This window comes from Aptenodytes patagonicus, chromosome 6 (genome assembly GCF_965638725.1).
Source record: "Aptenodytes patagonicus chromosome 6, bAptPat1.pri.cur, whole genome shotgun sequence".
In the NCBI taxonomy this organism is placed as follows: domain Eukaryota; kingdom Metazoa; phylum Chordata; class Aves; order Sphenisciformes; family Spheniscidae; genus Aptenodytes; species Aptenodytes patagonicus.
Window position 1 is genome coordinate 61,790,977 of NC_134954.1, and position 17,177 is coordinate 61,808,153.

Consider the following 17,177-nt stretch of genomic DNA (forward strand, 5'->3'; position numbering starts at 1 on the left):
AGCCTTTGCACACTGAGCGGAACATAGATACAGAGCACAAGACATGGAAATAAAATTTCTTAACAGCCAGTTGAATAAAACAAGCAGCCTACAATTAGCAGGCTTAGCTGTTTGACCTCAAGATTTTACTTTAAAATTAGCTGAAGTAGTATTCATGGATTCCCACCCCCCCCTCCCCAAATCATAAAAGTATTTAAAAATTAATTTTAAAAAATGGAATCTATTACTGTGAAGGAGATGGTCTGTAATAGATTTGATACATTTTGTAGATGCTGTTTTCTTAATCTTCTTCAGCATTTGGAAGACTGTTGCTGCAGTAGTTTAGATTTTTTTTTTTCCTTTCTTTTCATCTTCATTACAGCTATTCTCTTGGCCTCATTTGTTGCAGGATATTCACAACCCAAGAAAAACCCGTAAGAATTCCCAGGAGCATAATAAACATGAAAGTAGATAATAAAAGTAAAAAAAGTTCAATCAAGTCATGAATTGAGAGATTTCTTAAAGAGCAGTGCTCTCTCTCAGAGTCCTTGCAGAATATTCTAATTCTGTGTACTGGAGCTGAGAGAAGGTAGTTTATGTGCATTGTATGATAGTGAGTAGGTATCTCAGTCATTTGTATTTGCTGACTCTCTAACATTAAGTTGCAATCTCTGTTTCCAAAAATGCAGTCTTGCTTCAACCATGCATTTATTCAGGTTAATTAAATAATTCCTCAGTTGCTTTAAACGGCATATGTCATTTGTGGTGTATCTGCAGATTTGTATACAGTTTCAGTCTCTCGGTCTGAAGCAGTAGTTGCCAGTTTTGCTGAGAAACGCATTCCCTGTACTCCTTGTCAAAAGACAAAGCAAGGCTGTGGCTCCAGGTTATATTTCTTTTTGGGACAGAAATGATTTATAAGATTCCCACCTGTATTCCCAAACAATACCCTCTTTCTTTCCCAGCTCCTGTGAGAATTTAGCACTTCAGATGTGGAACGCGCAACAAATTCTGTCTTCGAAAGCTTTTGTGTACTGTAGCTGAGCTAATATAATTTGTCATGCTTTTTTTTAGTTGCATTATGCAATATCATCCCTGCTACTCATTTGTTTTTTTATTTGATGTAGTATCACAGCTTGCAAGACTGTTCCTGATTTTGGGGGCAGGTAAAGTTTTTGGTCTCTGTCCCTACTCAGATAGATAGGACTCCTTCCAACTTTTTTAGGAATGTCTCTGCAGGTACACCGAAAAAATAAATCTGAAAATAGTTTACTCTGTTAACTAGCAGTCCCCTGAGCTGGGGTGCAATAGAAGCATCCAGACTGAGCAGACAAACGTGGCATTTAGAATTTCAAAGTTTATCAAAGCATTTCAGAAGTTTTTTACAGCTTACTCCCCCCTCTCGCATCTCCTCAGCTGCACTCTGGCATAAGAAAGTTATTTGAATCATTTTAAGGAATTAGTGATACAGGAGAAATTTGCAGGAATATTTCACAACATATCTTAAAAGTTAATCAAAAAATAACTTATTGTTAGATTTAGAAGTGTTGGCAGGAGAAGTAGTATCAAAAAGCCACAGCACTGAGAAGTTTGGTGCTGCAGTGTGGTAATTTTTTCTTTGAAATTTCTGAAAAGACAGGAAATGGAGGCAACAAACATGAGTGGGTGGGACTCTGAGGTTAGAGCTGTTAATAAAATAATTGAAACGAACCTTTGCTGATAAACACTGCAGCTGTTTATCATGGTAGTAAGGTATTTCTGAAAGATCAGACCCTGTCCACAGTAAAAGGTGAGTTTTCTTAACATTGGGTTTTTTTGATAGGGAAGAAAGTGATGCTTCTCATTTTAGACTTTTGTTTGCATAGAATGAGGAAGTTTTCAAAAATGTAGTTACAAAATGTGACTTAAGATACAGTGTGGTGGCTTTTTCCTTTTTTTTTAAAGCAATCAAGAATTTAATTTTTGGAAGAACTTGGTTTTTCCTCTCCCTTTATACTTTTGTGTCTCTCTTTCTAATTTAGTTTGTTTAATACAGTCAAGGATAGTGCCCTTTCACTGTTGCACATTTTTTTTTAAAAAAAAACAACCACCAACTTCCCTGTAGTCTACTTGTTGCTTTTTGACTGAAGGTAGATAAGGTTCAGTAGCTGCCTTTACGTGTCTGTCAGAAAATACTTTATCTGCAGTCCTGTATTTACCTAATTTAGCATTGGATATATTATGTTCCTCTGCATTTTTCCCTCAGCCCGTTCTTTCCTTAGTAGAATCCACTTCTTGGCGGAGCTGGCTCATGGTGCTAAACTGCTGGCTGCAAGCGTGCTGTCAGCAATGTCTAGTTAATGATAGCTTTGATTTAATAAAGGAATAATGAATGGATAACATTAGACATGTATTTCAGTTCTGGTTTCTTGTTATTTTACCTGTTCAGAACTGCTCAAATTTGCTATGTTTGCGAAGAAAAATGTGAGTGGTTTGAGTTGCTCACATTTGAAGCAAATTACAGAAATTGAAAAGTTGGTTTAATTGACATGATATCAAGCTTATTACTTTTGAATCAAATTAATACTGCTTAGAATACATGCTAAGAAGCTGTATGTGTTTTTCCTCAGGAATTAAATAATTGATATTTTCCCTGTTTTCAAATATCAATATAATATTAGATTTTTTTCCCAAGTGGAGTAAGACCTGAAACAGTAGTATTTAGAATAGCCCATCTCACTTAACTGTCTGAAATTTGTCAGCTGTTATTCAGTAAGTCTTTAGAGCAGCAAAGCAGTGTGCAATACATGTTCAAAACTGCTTGGGGGTGTAAAAACAAAAATAAACACTCCACACACAGATCACCACTTCTTTAGTATCAAACAAACACTGTTGACATTAATAGGACTTAATGTTTTTCTGCATGTGAAGGTAGGTTATTCGATATGACGTTTGGTTGGTTATTGTTGTAGACTTTTGATAATATTGAGGACAGTCTGCTTGAGGTGGTGGCTTGCATTGAGTTTTAAGTTCCGTGAGAAGCAAAAATGTATTTGTAACTAAGGTTCTCATTTTCAGAAGGATGTAATTTGTGTGCGGGTAGTTGCTTAATTTCTCAAAGTTCCTTCTTTCTGGACTTGCACTTTCAGTAAATCAGTAAGGTGATAATGATAAGAAGATGATAAAGAACAGTTACCATGTGTCCCAAGGACAGCAAAGGCAGAAGTTATTTTGTGATATGGGTGTATGGAGCTGGGGAAGGAAATGGAGGAGTTACGCTGATACAGTAATATGTTGTCACCTCATTGTGCAAAGCTGGAGAGTAGAGAATAGTGATAGAATATACAGGCAAATGGGAATGAAATGATCATGGCACAAAAGACTGATGAAATTGAGGTATCACTGGAACAAGAGAGGGTTGGGTAATGATGGAGGAGAAATTTGAACTATATAGCACCATAAAAGTAGTAGAAGTAAAGTCAAAACCCGGTAACACAAAATACACAGGACATATTTAAGGATTGTTTAAAAGAATATTTGTTGTTGGCTAAAGAATTTTCAGTTGAAAACAATGAACAGCAAAAGTCTGGGTACGTTTAATTTCAGGATGACTGAACCATCCCGTGTGATGCTAAGAAAAAAGCAACCACAATTCTGGGATGAATCATTTGATGATTTCCAGTATAAAAGGGAAATACACTATTTCATGAGAGATTGCAAGTATGGTCTCATTTCTGCTTAAAAAATAGGTGAAAGAAACAGCAGAAGGGGATTGTAGGTATCCTGGGATGACTAGAGAATGAGAAGAAAAAGTTTCCTCAATATCGAGAAAGGGCAACGAGTAGAAAATACAATTCCTTCTGTATAAAATTACTGGCGATAATGACCTTTAAGCGGAAGGACATTTCTGGCACAAAACCAAATGAAGTTTGGTTACCTACAAAGAAGTTTAAATAGGATGATTGCATCTGCCTTACAGATGACAAAACATGTTCTGGAAGAAAGCATGTCACCTTGATGGAAATCCCTGATGAGTAAACAAAACCCAGCAGCTCTGTTGCCATGTTGATGATTACCCCACTTTCAGTTCTTCAAAGTCTTTGGAAGTTATTTTGGGCTGATGTTTCCACTGCTTTATTTTTCCTGAGATGGCTGAATAGTTGTTTTACTTAAAGCGTTTTTGTGTGGGTTGGTTGTTGTTTGGTTTTGTTTTTGTTTTTTTTTTTTTGGGGGGGGGGGTGGTGGTGGTTTTTTTTTTCTTTTCATTTTTAAGTTCAAACTTCTCTGACTATTCTGTTGGAGTCAGATTCTCTTTGAGACATTAGAGATGCCTAGTGAAGTTTAGTGGGTTCCTCTTGCACCTTGCCTGTCTCCCTGCCAGCCAACAGTATTTCATGACTGTATTTCATTGATGTTCTTGTACAAAGTACAGAAAATGAAGTACAATATATTGAGAAAATAGAGAACTGCCCATGTAAATATAGTTTTGCATTATTACATTTCCTTTTGTCCATATAATTTGGTTTCCTATGATAGAATATCCACAGTTTCATTGTGGTGAATTTTATGTAATTTTGTTCTTACCTCATATAATTTTTAGTTAGTCATTTTACTTTCTTCTTCTAGATCCCCCAGTAAACCCTTGGCACGGAAATTAATGAGTGGGATGGACTGGGAAGTAGTGAGTAGGAACTCTCTGTCTGATGATAGGTTGGAAACACAGAGCCTACCATCACGGTCTCCACCTGGAACCCCAAATCAGTAAGTAGCATTGAATCCTCTCTCCCTAGAAGTGACTGTCTACCTCTAATGTGAGTGACCTACTTGTTTAATAAAAGGATTAATGTGTTACGGAGACAAATAACTTCACAAATTATGTGCTGAGTGATTCTCTGGAACATTTAGCTCCAGATAAAAGAAACTATTTGGGGGTGAATTTTAGGTGCTTCTCACTCAACCTATAAAAAGTGTAAGATGTAGCACACTACCCTAAATTTGAGAGCTCAAGTTTTCTCAAGCACAGTTAAAACAAAATTATTCATTTGGCTAAGAAAAAAACCTGATAATAAAATCCGTGTGATAGTTTAGAAGTAATTGATTCTGGTTAATACCACTTCCTAAAACATTGGGGAAAATTACTTAATCAGAAATCCTTGCGGGTTTATTCCCCTCAATTCTTCTGTGTTTTCTTTCAAAGCTCACTTTTTTCACATGGTAGAGCTTTCTGGTTTATGTTTATAGTTAGTGAAAAATCATTCCTGATTTCTTTTGGAAAATAACCAATTTTCTCAGTGTGCTGAAACTGGGCTTAAGAATCGGTATTACCCAATTTTGTATTGCATAAACCAGAAGGTTTTAAGATTCTTTGGCATTGCAGCATATTATTCAAAAGACTGTTGTAAATATCTGTACCGTTTAAAAATTATTGTAAAAATTGTGTAATAATCATGCTTATAGCATAACATAACTTAATCATGCGTGTTTCAAAGCATTTTAAGAATGATGCCTATGTCACTATGCTAGTTTTCAAATGGGAAAATTTTGGGTCACAGAAATGATAAGACTCAGTGCAAAGCTTATGATTCTTGTAGGAGAAGATGCAGGGGGTAAAATGTTCATCTTAATGAATTCAGGCTAAGTCCTGCCATGAACAGAGCCAGGATTTTTCTTTTTGGGGATTAATTTTTCTTCTCATTGACTGGACTGTCAGTCCAGTAGCCTGTTCATTAGACCATAATGTTTTCAGCCTTCTTTAATTAAAAAAAAAAAAAAAAAAAAAAAAAAAATTAGCCATTTAGTGCTTATTAAAATATTTTTTGAGCACTTTTAAAAAGAAAATTATGAAATATAGCCTGTTGATCTGACAACATAATTGTTTCAGTGATTTTGAAACCTTAAATTATTTAATAAAAATATGTATATGAACATAGGCTTGCACTGAGAGGAAATAATTATTTTAGCATTCCTTTGTAGTGGTGTAAAAAATGTAGATCAATAATAATATTCTTTTCACATTGCACTGCTATGCTTTCCCTCTTAGTCGCAACTCTGCCTTCACTCAAGAAGGAGCCCGGTTACGACCCTCATCAGTTGGACATTTAGTGGACCATGTAGTTCACACTTCCCCAAGTGAAGTATTTGTAAATCACAGATCTCCATCTTCCACTCAGGCTAATAGCATCATACTGGAATCATCACCGTAAGTTCTGTTGGTTGTTACTGTATGGTAGCATACAGGGCTTCTGAAAATAAGTCAGAAATCTTCGCCATTAAGAATTTTGTGTTAAATGTTTGGGTCAGGGAGAGGCAGAAAATCTAATAAAAAGGTAGCTGTTGTTTAGGGAGTATTTGTAGAAGTCTTATTGAAAATTAAATGATACAGAAGTAAAGACCTATATGTGACATGTTCCTGGTGCAGGATTACAATACCTTCCCCACCCACCCACCCAAAATGTGGGTTTGCTGTAATGTGACCATCAGTGTCTGGATGTGGAAGTGAAAGTTACTTTTTTGGTAGAACTGAAGTATGTTGTTTTGTGATAAAAGTTTTTAATTCTCGTGGGTTTGGAAAATTTGCTTTTTGTCAAGGCACAGAAGTATGAGCTTTACAAATTATTTAGCCAAAATACCTTTTTAGCACCCCAGCATTCTGAGGTTTCTAGTATGTTTTGTATATTGTTATAGGGCATATCTTCATTTTTTTTTTTTTTAAGATAGCACTATCAGGCTTTTTTTCTGTAATGCTGAATATTCTTAAGTTTACTATGCTATGATGGGCAAAATAAAAAACTATTATCGTGTATTAAGTCCAGAAGGATGACAAACCAAAAAAACCGGTGAGTTATTCAAAGATTTGAAATACTCAATAACTTGTGGCCAGAGTACAGATTAGTCGGGGAAAAAAGGGGCACAACATACACCTTATTAACAGTGCCACTGTACCTTCTTATATATAGCTATACATGTAATGCTAAACTTGTCCTCATAATTTCGTATAATCTCTGTTGGCAAGGAAATTGTGCAAATGGTTTCAGAACTGTTTGAGAACTATAAAATAGCACATACATAATTACATGTTTATAAACAAATTGTGTATCTCAGGAAAAATTACTCTGGGAAGATATTTGAACACAATTTTTAAACCTTGCTTGGACTGTACCTTCAGTTTTAACAACTGTGCGTAACTTTGGGGAGGGAAATAGAATACGAAATTTTCAAGGTTTTTTTAAAAATAACACAAGACACTTTTTATGATAGGGTACAATAGTTATAATTTGACCATCAGCTAGTTATTTAGCTTTCAGAGTTATAAAACAGTAATTTGGCCTAATAATAGAAAATCCCCTTTTTTTGGTGGGCTTTTTTAACCTATTCACATGGCAAGGGAGTCTCAAAACTGGAACACTTGTGAATCTTTTCTCATATTAGAGTTTTGCTGTACAAAGGCCACACAGGGTCAGGTTCCTTCTGTTCCAAGACTTCCAACTGAAGTCAGTTATGAGAAACACTGAATGGTAGAGTGATACAGCGAAGTAAGCGCAATTCTTAAATATTCTCTTTTATTCATATGCCTTTAAGTTAAGTTGTAAGAGATGTTCCTGAGTGTCCTTGAGATTTGTTTATTTAATACCTGATTTCTTGTGTAAGTCATCATAGAAATGAGTCTTAAAAATTTGAGAGGAAGTGGTTTTCTAAATTAGTTATGCAACTATGCCTGTTCTTTTTCATGATTTTGCACTTTTTATGTCCAAGCAGAAAAACTATTGCTCTTCCATCGCTAAGTTTTGCTTTTTGTTTTTGTTTTTTCCCTTGTTGGAAGCTTAGAAGTGGAATTTAATCTCCCAGTATAGATATCTAGCATAAGATATTTTTAAGAATGAGGACAATGACTGTCAAAAATACACGAACCCCATTAGGATCTTCTGAAAGTTTCAGGTGACATTATTGATTCAAGATTCGAGATTTACAAAAGAAAGTAGTAGTCATGAAGTTCATGTTAGCTATGTAATTTAAAATGATACTGTTTTACAGTCCAGAAAGCTATTTCTTAAACAGTTTGACCTTTCTGAGTGAAAAGATTTGAATAGTCCATCTGCTAATTCGTTGGAAATTTTTATTTATTGATCAAATTTACATATGTAAGAAAGTCAGAGGGGCTAACCTGACAGGCAGTAGGTTTAGTGATCTCTCTGAGTTTGGAGTCAACATAGCAAAAGAACTTAAGAGTTTCAGTGCAGTTTAGAAGGATATTATAGCTTAGCTAATACAACCTTTAATTCCACATTTTTTTCTTCATCTGCATGTGCTATTCAAAACTAAATTGAGAGATTTCTGTTTCTAGTTCCCTGAGGTAATTATAACCTTAAATTCCAAAAGCACATGATATGTGTTTAGTTTAATAAATTTATGAAACTTCTGCTTAATATGTTAAAAGGCCAGACCGGATATCTGTAACAAAAATACCCAAAGCTTGTCAGTGCCAGGGTTTGTGTGTTATTTTATTATTATGTAAATTGCTGAATGCAGTAACAGAGAGCTGCTTTGCCTGCAAAATAGGCTGCTTTCACTGCCATTGTCTAAGCATTCATAAGGAAATTCAAAGCTGACTGGGCAAATATAAAGCAATGAAGCTTTTGCCCAAGGCTTGATTGTTAGTTCTCACAGTTCATTATGCTAATATATTACAGTACTTGCATTGCTGCTTCTAAAACGCTCATTTAAGTAACTTTTCAAATCTTTTCTATAAGTTTGTATGTTCGGTAGGAATTTATTTGTGTTTGTTGACATGTATGTACAGACATCTAGTCAAACATAAGATCCCATCTTTTACTTTTATCAGAATGACTTCTTTTGTGTCTCTATTCATGTTTTCTGTTCCTTTTTTATTCAGTTTAAAACTCTGAGGAGTAATTGTTTGCAGGAAAATACATAACTATGTTGCCCTTCACTTAAAAGGCTGAATAATCTGTGCTGACCAGACTTGAATGAATAAATACATAGGCAGATAAAAAGCTCTGGGTGACCTTTGTAAGTCAACGTCTAAATAATTTACAGCTGCCTTGAAAATTCATGTTGCAAATGTTGGCAATCGTCATAATTTTCTTTCTCCACAAAAATGAATTTAGAAAAGCTGCTTATCCTGAAAAATAAAATATAAGGATGATATGCTCTTTTTTACTGTCACTTGCATTGAAAAGTGTTAAGAAATATTATTTTTATTCCCTAGTGTGTTTTGAACATGAGATTCTTCAGACATCAGATACTGAATAATTAGTACTTTTTTTTTCTTTTAACACTGCATGAAAAAAAATTATTTTCTGAAAGCAGCAACATACAGGAAAAATATTGTTAGGATCTTTTCAAATGTACTGTTTTCATACACTGACAAAAAAATTCTATCAATATTTTGTTTTCTAAGAAAATTGACTAAATCTTTGAAAAAACACACATTTTCCATTTCAGTTTTAAAAGTGAAGTCTTCCATTTCCCATTCAATTTTCATGCTTTTTGAAAGAGGTTCATCCTTTATTTGAAATCACTGTAGACAATTGTGATCTGATTTTTTGTTTTTATTTGAAAACATGTATCTGGGATCTGCCTTTCTTTAATTGCATAGAAACAAATTATACGGTATGGAATTTGATGTGTGCCTTAGGTTTTCTAACTTGCAGCAACTTGAAATGTTATGCTGCCTCATAATGAGAGTCCTACCCTGCTAACAGTTTACTGTGGCTAGACCAGTTAAATACAGTAGGACTACTCACGTGGTTACCAGTGCTTTGTAGAGGGATGTTATGCTATGAGTTACCGCTACAGCTTGCTGATAATGAAAGGGGCAGCGTCCTATTTCTGGCTTCTGGGATTGTACTTCCCTCCCTGCGCGGTGGTTGACCCTGTGATGAACGAGTTCACCTTGCTGAACCAGCAGAGAGCTACCCAGAGAGCTTGTCCAAAAAGTCAATGTATTTTTGCTTGCTTGGTAAGCTGCCTTAGCTAGGGGAGGAGCACCGGAGTGCTTCAAGGAAAGGGGCCGTGTGGGGGGGTGAAAGAAAGAATGGAGGCACCCGTTTTTGGTGATAGTGGTCTCTTTAGATTTAGCTGTAACCTGTAACTTCATTCTTGGTGGCTTTTGGATTTGCCACTAGTATCAGTGGGCTGTTTTCATGAGTTGTTAAATTACTTAATAATACCTTTTAATGTGGTTCATGGGGAGGAAGGCATGTATCCTCGCTGGTATTTAGAAACTGGCATTCAAGCTAAGTTAATGGGAACTATGCGCTAACTGCCCTTTTGGGCCTCTCAAAATGTTTTTCTTAATTCTTAAATATAAAGCTGTATAATGAAAGATGAATCATATATTTATGTAATACAAATTATACAGTTAAGCTTTTATTCCAAAAGGACTAATAAAGGAAATTATCCATGTTATACATAAACACAGAGAACATTTTTATTAATCTACAGTAGAGTGCTTGCAGATCTAAAACAGAAATAGAACTTTCTGCTATTTAATCTACAGTAATGGTGTTATAACTCAACTAAAAAATGTATGTGATGAATGCCATTTTTACAGATGTCTCAAAGCTGCACATGTTTCAAAGGGGAATATGTTCAAGGGGGGGAAAAGTTCTCTTGAAATGTATACGTATACTTTTAAATTGAAAAATTAAAATTTAACACTATCATCTCCAGTGGGCATTTCAGATAAATGCAGGGGGACAGTTGAGTTGTCTTCAACTTTGCACTCCTCCTATTTTTAGGTCAAAAGCCAAAAACTAGTGTGGGAGCACTTTATAATGCTGCTTGTGTCTGTTTTTAAGATTTAAATTGCAGGCATTAATTTAAGATGCAAACTAATTGATTTTCTTACTGAGGAAAACATATTAAGTGACATACCTATTTTAGCAATAATTTTTTTTAGCAAGAGTGCAGAGTATAAATACAGTGAATTTTATAATATTCCAATACAAAGTGGGTTGAGTGCTAAAACCATTTAAAAGTCATGTGTAAAAGATGAACTTACTGGTTCTGTGTACAGTTGCTTGTCAAGAAAAAAGCAGTAACGTGTCCAAACGTACACTTCCAATATATTCCACTGCAGTACATTTTTGAGATTCTAAAAATACATACAGATATTCAGCCTTCAAACTCTTGAGTTTCTTCTAGCATTTTCAGTTTATTTGGAACCCTGAAAGAACTGTCAATATCTCCTGCTCACTCCACTTCATACTTCTATTTTGGTATTTAGATCTCAAGAGACTCCTATAGATGGGCAGCCTCCTGCGTTACCACCCAAACAATTTAAAAAGAACAGTTGGAACCAAATTCATCATTCACACTCACAGCAAGAACTGGATAACCATATTAATGAAACATTTGATGTTCCTGCATCACCTGAAAAATCCACAGTAAGTTTTTGGATCCAGTTTAACCGTTCTGCTTTTTAATCGGAATGATAGTCCTACTTTTCATGAGCTTGGTTCTGATGCGTTTCAGAGAGTTGTTGTGTTTGTGCATTACATTGCAGCATTTCCATTATGCATACTGTCTCTTTGCTAGCTCCCACTGTTTTTTCCACCTGCTGGAGTAGTCCTTTGTCAGTTGTCATCAAAGGACTACATCGGGATGGATGTGCAAACATACTGAACATTAGCTTTTCAGCACATGCAGAAATTTCTAACCTCTTCTTTGAGAAGTCATTTATTGTCAATTTTAAAGAAGACATTGCAGACATTACCACTGGTGTTTAATCAAGCTTTTATCAAAAAGCTGAAACTAGAAGTGCCTGCCAGCTTCTAGAGCAGTTTTGTCAGGAGAGGCTTCTTGAATCTGTGGTTGCATTTCTCATCAGAATTTCCAAGAAAGAGACTCTACCAAGAGACCTGTGACAACGAACGTAAAAATCTGAGCAAAAGTTCTTTTTCCACACTTAAGCATGTGCTAGATGAGTAAGCTAGTCAGTTGATTATTGTCTGACTGAGGTGAGATCTCACTGATGGTTCTTGTGATTTTTGTCCTTCCAGAAGTTTTCAAATGGTTCTTGGTTTTACACTGATGTGGGACAAGAAACATTTTGCAGGATGGGAAAACTGTTTAACATCCAGATGTAGCAAATACTGTATAAACAGTTTTGCCAACCTCAGACATTCAAAATTATGAGTCAGCTCCCAAAATTGATCTTTTAGAAATGCCTTTTGGTTTATTTTTATTTGCATTCTGAACTCTTAAGCCTAGGGTGTTCTCTCAGGCCTCGTTACAAAGTTAAGATTCCCATAAAACCCATATTTAATTTCATAGCTGGGGTTTTAATAAAACACACAAAAGTGAAGCTTGTAAATTTATGAGCATTTTGGGAATGTTGTAAAAAAATTTTGCTTTAATTAAATAATGAAACAATTTTTAACAGCTTTGTCTTCTGTCAGTGCTTACCTGAGTCATATTAAAGTACTGCTCTGTTTTGAAAGATAACACTACTTCACTCATCGAGTTTTTCTGCTCTGTATTCAGTTATCTTTACCAAATTGACAAAAATAACTTTCAGTTGTTTTTTTAACTCCTTTTAGTTCTGCAAAACCAACACAGCTGCGTGAGAATGAGATTCTTTTTTCTCTGTGCATTATCAACGTGATTGTTTGCTGTGGTCCGATGAGTCGCATTTATGCAGCCTCGCTTAAAGCAGTACTCTGTTGTAATTGAAGATCTAATTTGGTCTGCTGATGGCTTTTTATTTTGAGTATTAGAGAAGGAGGAACACAGCATGAGACTGAAATTTTGTGATATTGTAAATTTAGGATTTGGAATGTGTTTTTTCTCGAAGTTGCTTTTCTGACCAGAATGCACTTCAGGTTCCTGCACCACTAAAGTTTCTTCTGCTGCTCCATCTCAAAGATTTTAAGGAAAACCCCTCACGATTTTGACTTCATTTAGCTATTGAATTTCCTTCGTCTGTTATATGTGATGATTGATTTATCACATTGATATTATTGATCACTTATCAATGATCTGGATGAGGGGATCAAGTGCACCCTCAGTAAGTTCGCAGACGACACCAAGTTGGGCGGGAGTGTTGATCTGCTCGAGGGTAGGAAGGCTCTGCAGAGGGACCTGGACAGGCTGGATCGATGGGCCCAGGCCAACTGTATGAGATTCAACAAGGCCAAGTGCCGGATCCTGCACTTTGGCCACAACAACCCCATGCAGCGCTACAGGCTTGGGGAAGAGTGGCTGGAAAGCTGCCTGTCGGAAAAGGACCTGGGGGGTGTTGGTCGACAGCTGGCTGAACATGAGCCGGCAGTGTGCCCAGGCGGCCAAGAAGGCCAATGGCATCCTGGCCTGTACCAGAAATAGCGTGGCCAGCAGGAGTAGGGAAGTGATCGTGCCCCTGTACTCGGCCCTGGTGAGGCCGCACCTCGAATACTGTGTTCAGTTTTGGGCCCCTCACTACAAGAAGGACGTTGAGGTGCTGGAGCGTGTCCAGAGAAGGGCAACGAGGCTGGTGAGGGGTCTGGAGAACAAGTGTTATGAGGAGCGGCTGAGGGAACGGGGGTTGTTTAGCCTGGAGAAAAGGAGGCTGAGGGGAGACCTCATCGCTCTCTACAACTACCTGAAAGGAGGTTGTAGCGAGGTGGGTGTTGGTCTTTTCTCCGAAGTAACTAGCGATAGGACGAGAGGAAATGGCCTCAAGTTGTGGCAGGGGAGGTTTAGATTGGATGTGAGGAAAAAATTCTTTACTGAAAGAGTGGTTAAACATTGGAACAGGCTGCCCAGGGAAGTGGTTGAGTCCCCATCCCTGGAGGTATTTAAAAGACGTGTAGATGAGGTGCTTAGGGACATGGTTTAGTGGGCATGGTGGTGTTGGGTTGACGGTTGGACTTGATGATCTTAGAGGTCTTTTCCAACCTTAACGATGCTATGATTCTATGTATGGAGAGTCTATTTAGAAAGGTAGTAGGACAGATAGGGAAATGACAACTTTTGACTCCATCTGCAATCCCTAAGTAAGCAGTCTGAGAATGTCCAGAAGTTTTTGAAAACAGGTATGGCCAGGAGTCCCTTCAGTCAAACAGGTTAATGATGATATACAGTGCTCTCTTCAGGTTTTTCATTATAAACTGCTGCTCAAAATAGCCTGTTAAAGCAGGAAATTATTATTCCCTTTTTGCCTGGGGAATGCAATGACACAAATGTTGCCAAATGCTGTAGATGAGCATTTGGTTATTGTTCATTCTGCCCAGGAACCTGAGCCTGGTCTCCTGTGCCAGTGAACATAGGCTAAAATGATTTGCATATGATCAGGCTTCCTAAGCACCCTTCCTTCTCATTAGCATATCTTATGCTGTTACTTTCCTCTCCTTCCCCAAATTTTTCATCTTTTCATTACTATGAATGTGTTGGGGGGGGGGGGGGGGGGCGGGGGGGGGTGTGTTTTGTTTTAACCAGGAGCTTAAAACACCTGGAATTGAGTTAACTTTCTGAGCCAAGTTGAGCAGACTTCTTTTACCTATTGAACCTGCAGGTTTTGAACTTTCTTACATATAGAAATGTTTGCTTTAATAAGTCTTTTTGTTTTCTTCCTTTGTGAATGAGTCATGCTTTGGCTGTAGTTGGTAACATTGAAAACTTCCTTGAAACAAACTTCTTTAATAATACTTTGCATCCTCACCATAGAAACTATAGAAATACGAGCTAATGTTCAGTCTGTGAAATAAATATTGATGGGAACAAACTAAAAATCACTTCAATGGCACTAAATGGATTTTTCCAGATTAAAAAAGTATCTAGTATTCCCCAGTTTATTGGTAGTTCCTTTAGCAGTGTTGCTGTGATCAGAATGAAACCAGAGAGAAAGCACCTCATACTCCACTACATTGGAAATGGAATAGCGGCTATGCAACCGAGATTTTGTTGCCAAACTTGTTCTTGCTTACTACCATCATATTGCTGTTAATAGAAACAGAAGTATACCTTCAATTACCTTATTTTTCATCATATTACATTCTTCCTGCACGCTTTTCACTGCGGTCTTAATTAAAATGAATTTAAGGAGTTTCCATTTAGTAAACTGTGTTTTCTTAAGACTGCTTGAAGCCAATTAGTCTTTTCTAATGCTGTTTCTTACTTTGAGCTTGCTTTGACAGAACACACTTTTAACTTAGTTATGTCCAGGACCTTTAAATGTGTAACTTTTCCCTTCTATGCAGAACTCAAGATAAGACGTTTGCACTGTTACTTGATGTTTTCTCGAGTGTCCAGGAGCAATTACTTGATGAGGAAACTGCAAAATTACTACATACAATATCCTCAAAGTCTAACTATGAACAAAATATTTATTAATATAATTTTTGTTTACTAGCCCAATGGTGGTGTCCCCCATGACAATCTTGTTATGATCAGAATGAAACCAGATGAAAATGGAAGGTTTGGCTTCAATGTAAAGGTAACAGTACATCTATTCCCTTCAGGTCTATTAAGATTATTTTCTGATATTTGTGATTTATTACTAATTTAATTTCTTTTTAAAGGGGGGATACGATCAGAAGATGCCAGTAATAGTGTCCAGGGTAGCTCCAGGAACACCTGTAAGTTATCAAAAAAACAAACCTGGTAGCAATATCTGTGTATCTTGAAGTATGTATTAAAAACTGTAAATTATTTCATAGCTGCCTGTGAAAATTAGTTTGTGCTATACCATTATACTAACAAAGCAAATTATTTGCAGTAAGAATTTGATGGGGCTACATAACATTTTAAAAAGTTCTTCAATCCTCAAAAACATTTTTTCTTACTGAAACAAAATTTAATTCCTGAAAATTACAGGGAGTTACAGCTGTTCAGTATGCACTGTTTCTTGAGCTATGTCATCCTAAAAATATGTTTACTTTACTACTTTTTTTAAATACAGGCATTCATATAATTTCACATAAATTATATATTGAAAGAGTGTTTTAATATGTTAAAAATAACTAAAATAGCAAATCTCTCTTATTTTAGTGACAGATGTAGCTGAATAAAGCCAAGATTTAGATTAAAATCAGACATCATGAATCATTCATCAGGTCTGATTGTCTGTTCTTACTGGTATTTAGTGACTATCAATAGTGTCTTCAAAGTAGGCACAATATTTTGTCAGTTGATTGCCAAAAATACTGACCTGGTATTCAGCTGACTGGAGTCAGCTCTGTTTATACCTTTTAGAGTGAACCATTTATTTGCTAACATTTAAGAAGTACAGCTTTCTTCTTTTTTTTTTAAACTATTTGAAACTATTAAAACGTTTGCCAAGAGCATTGTTCTTGTCCCTGTTAATTACTATCTCTGAAATATTTAATAACATAACATAAATAATTTTGGCTGAATGCTTTAAACGTCCTCTGTCTAGGAGGAGGAGAAGATATTTGGTGATGGCACGATTTCTTTTCTGCAATGATGTTTAGACCATGATTATAATAATGATTTTCTTATTACCTTATTCCTCTCTTTGGGATTACTGGCATTTGTGCATTGTCTTCGGTCCTTGTCTTACTCTTGCCATTACAGTTGTGATATTTCACACCTGAAGTGTTTAAGCCTGTGAAATTGATTTGAACAAGGCTTTGCCATGTTACTCCGTTCCCTTCAAAGATAAAAACATCCTGCTTTTTAATTGCCTATACAAAATGTGATTCAGAGGAGCTTTCTACTTCAACCAGAGGAGTGGAGTAACAGCTGCTGAAAGACATGTTACAATTACAGTCACCTCCCAGCTGCAAATTGATTTGTTCATGTGAATGGCACTGTCTTATGTATTGTGTAACACTTAAATTTGTCATTTGAATACAGCGCGGCAACTATAGCAACTAGGCTGTTAGGATTCAAGTCCCCAAGTATAGTTACTTTAAGTTGCTATTTTAAGGTGAGAAACTGGAAATGGCTTGTTTTACAGATTTATTTTTTTCCCCCCCTCACCTTGCAGGCTGATCTCTGTGTCCCTCGTTTGAATGAAGGGGACCAGGTTGTACTGATTAACGGCAGGGATATAGCAGAACATACCCATGATCAAGTTGTTATGTTTATTAAAGCTAGCTGTGAGAGACACTCAGGGGAACTTGTGCTCCTAGTTCGACCCAATGGTGAGTGATTTGTATGTAATAATAAAAAAAATCCACACCTTGCTTTCATTTTCTAATCATTTTGTGTGGTGAGATGGAATGCTTAACATCTTTGTAAGAAAGAACTCCCTT

At 36.3% G+C, this 17,177-nt stretch overlaps 1 protein-coding gene across 3 annotated transcripts in view; it reads left to right on the forward strand.

Annotated features, from left to right (window-relative positions):
- PTPN4 (protein tyrosine phosphatase non-receptor type 4) overlaps positions 1-17,177 on the forward strand; it is a 121,923-nt gene that overhangs the window by 84,063 nt on the left and 20,683 nt on the right. For all 3 annotated transcript variants that reach the window (XM_076342929.1, XM_076342931.1, XM_076342930.1), the window contains 6 exons: positions 4,585-4,719; positions 5,999-6,157; positions 11,207-11,366; positions 15,311-15,394; positions 15,480-15,536; positions 16,910-17,066. In XM_076342929.1, the coding sequence (XP_076199044.1) occupies positions 4,585-4,719; positions 5,999-6,157; positions 11,207-11,366; positions 15,311-15,394; positions 15,480-15,536; positions 16,910-17,066 (752 nt within the window). The remainder of the gene's footprint in view (positions 1-4,584; positions 4,720-5,998; positions 6,158-11,206; positions 11,367-15,310; positions 15,395-15,479; positions 15,537-16,909; positions 17,067-17,177) is intronic.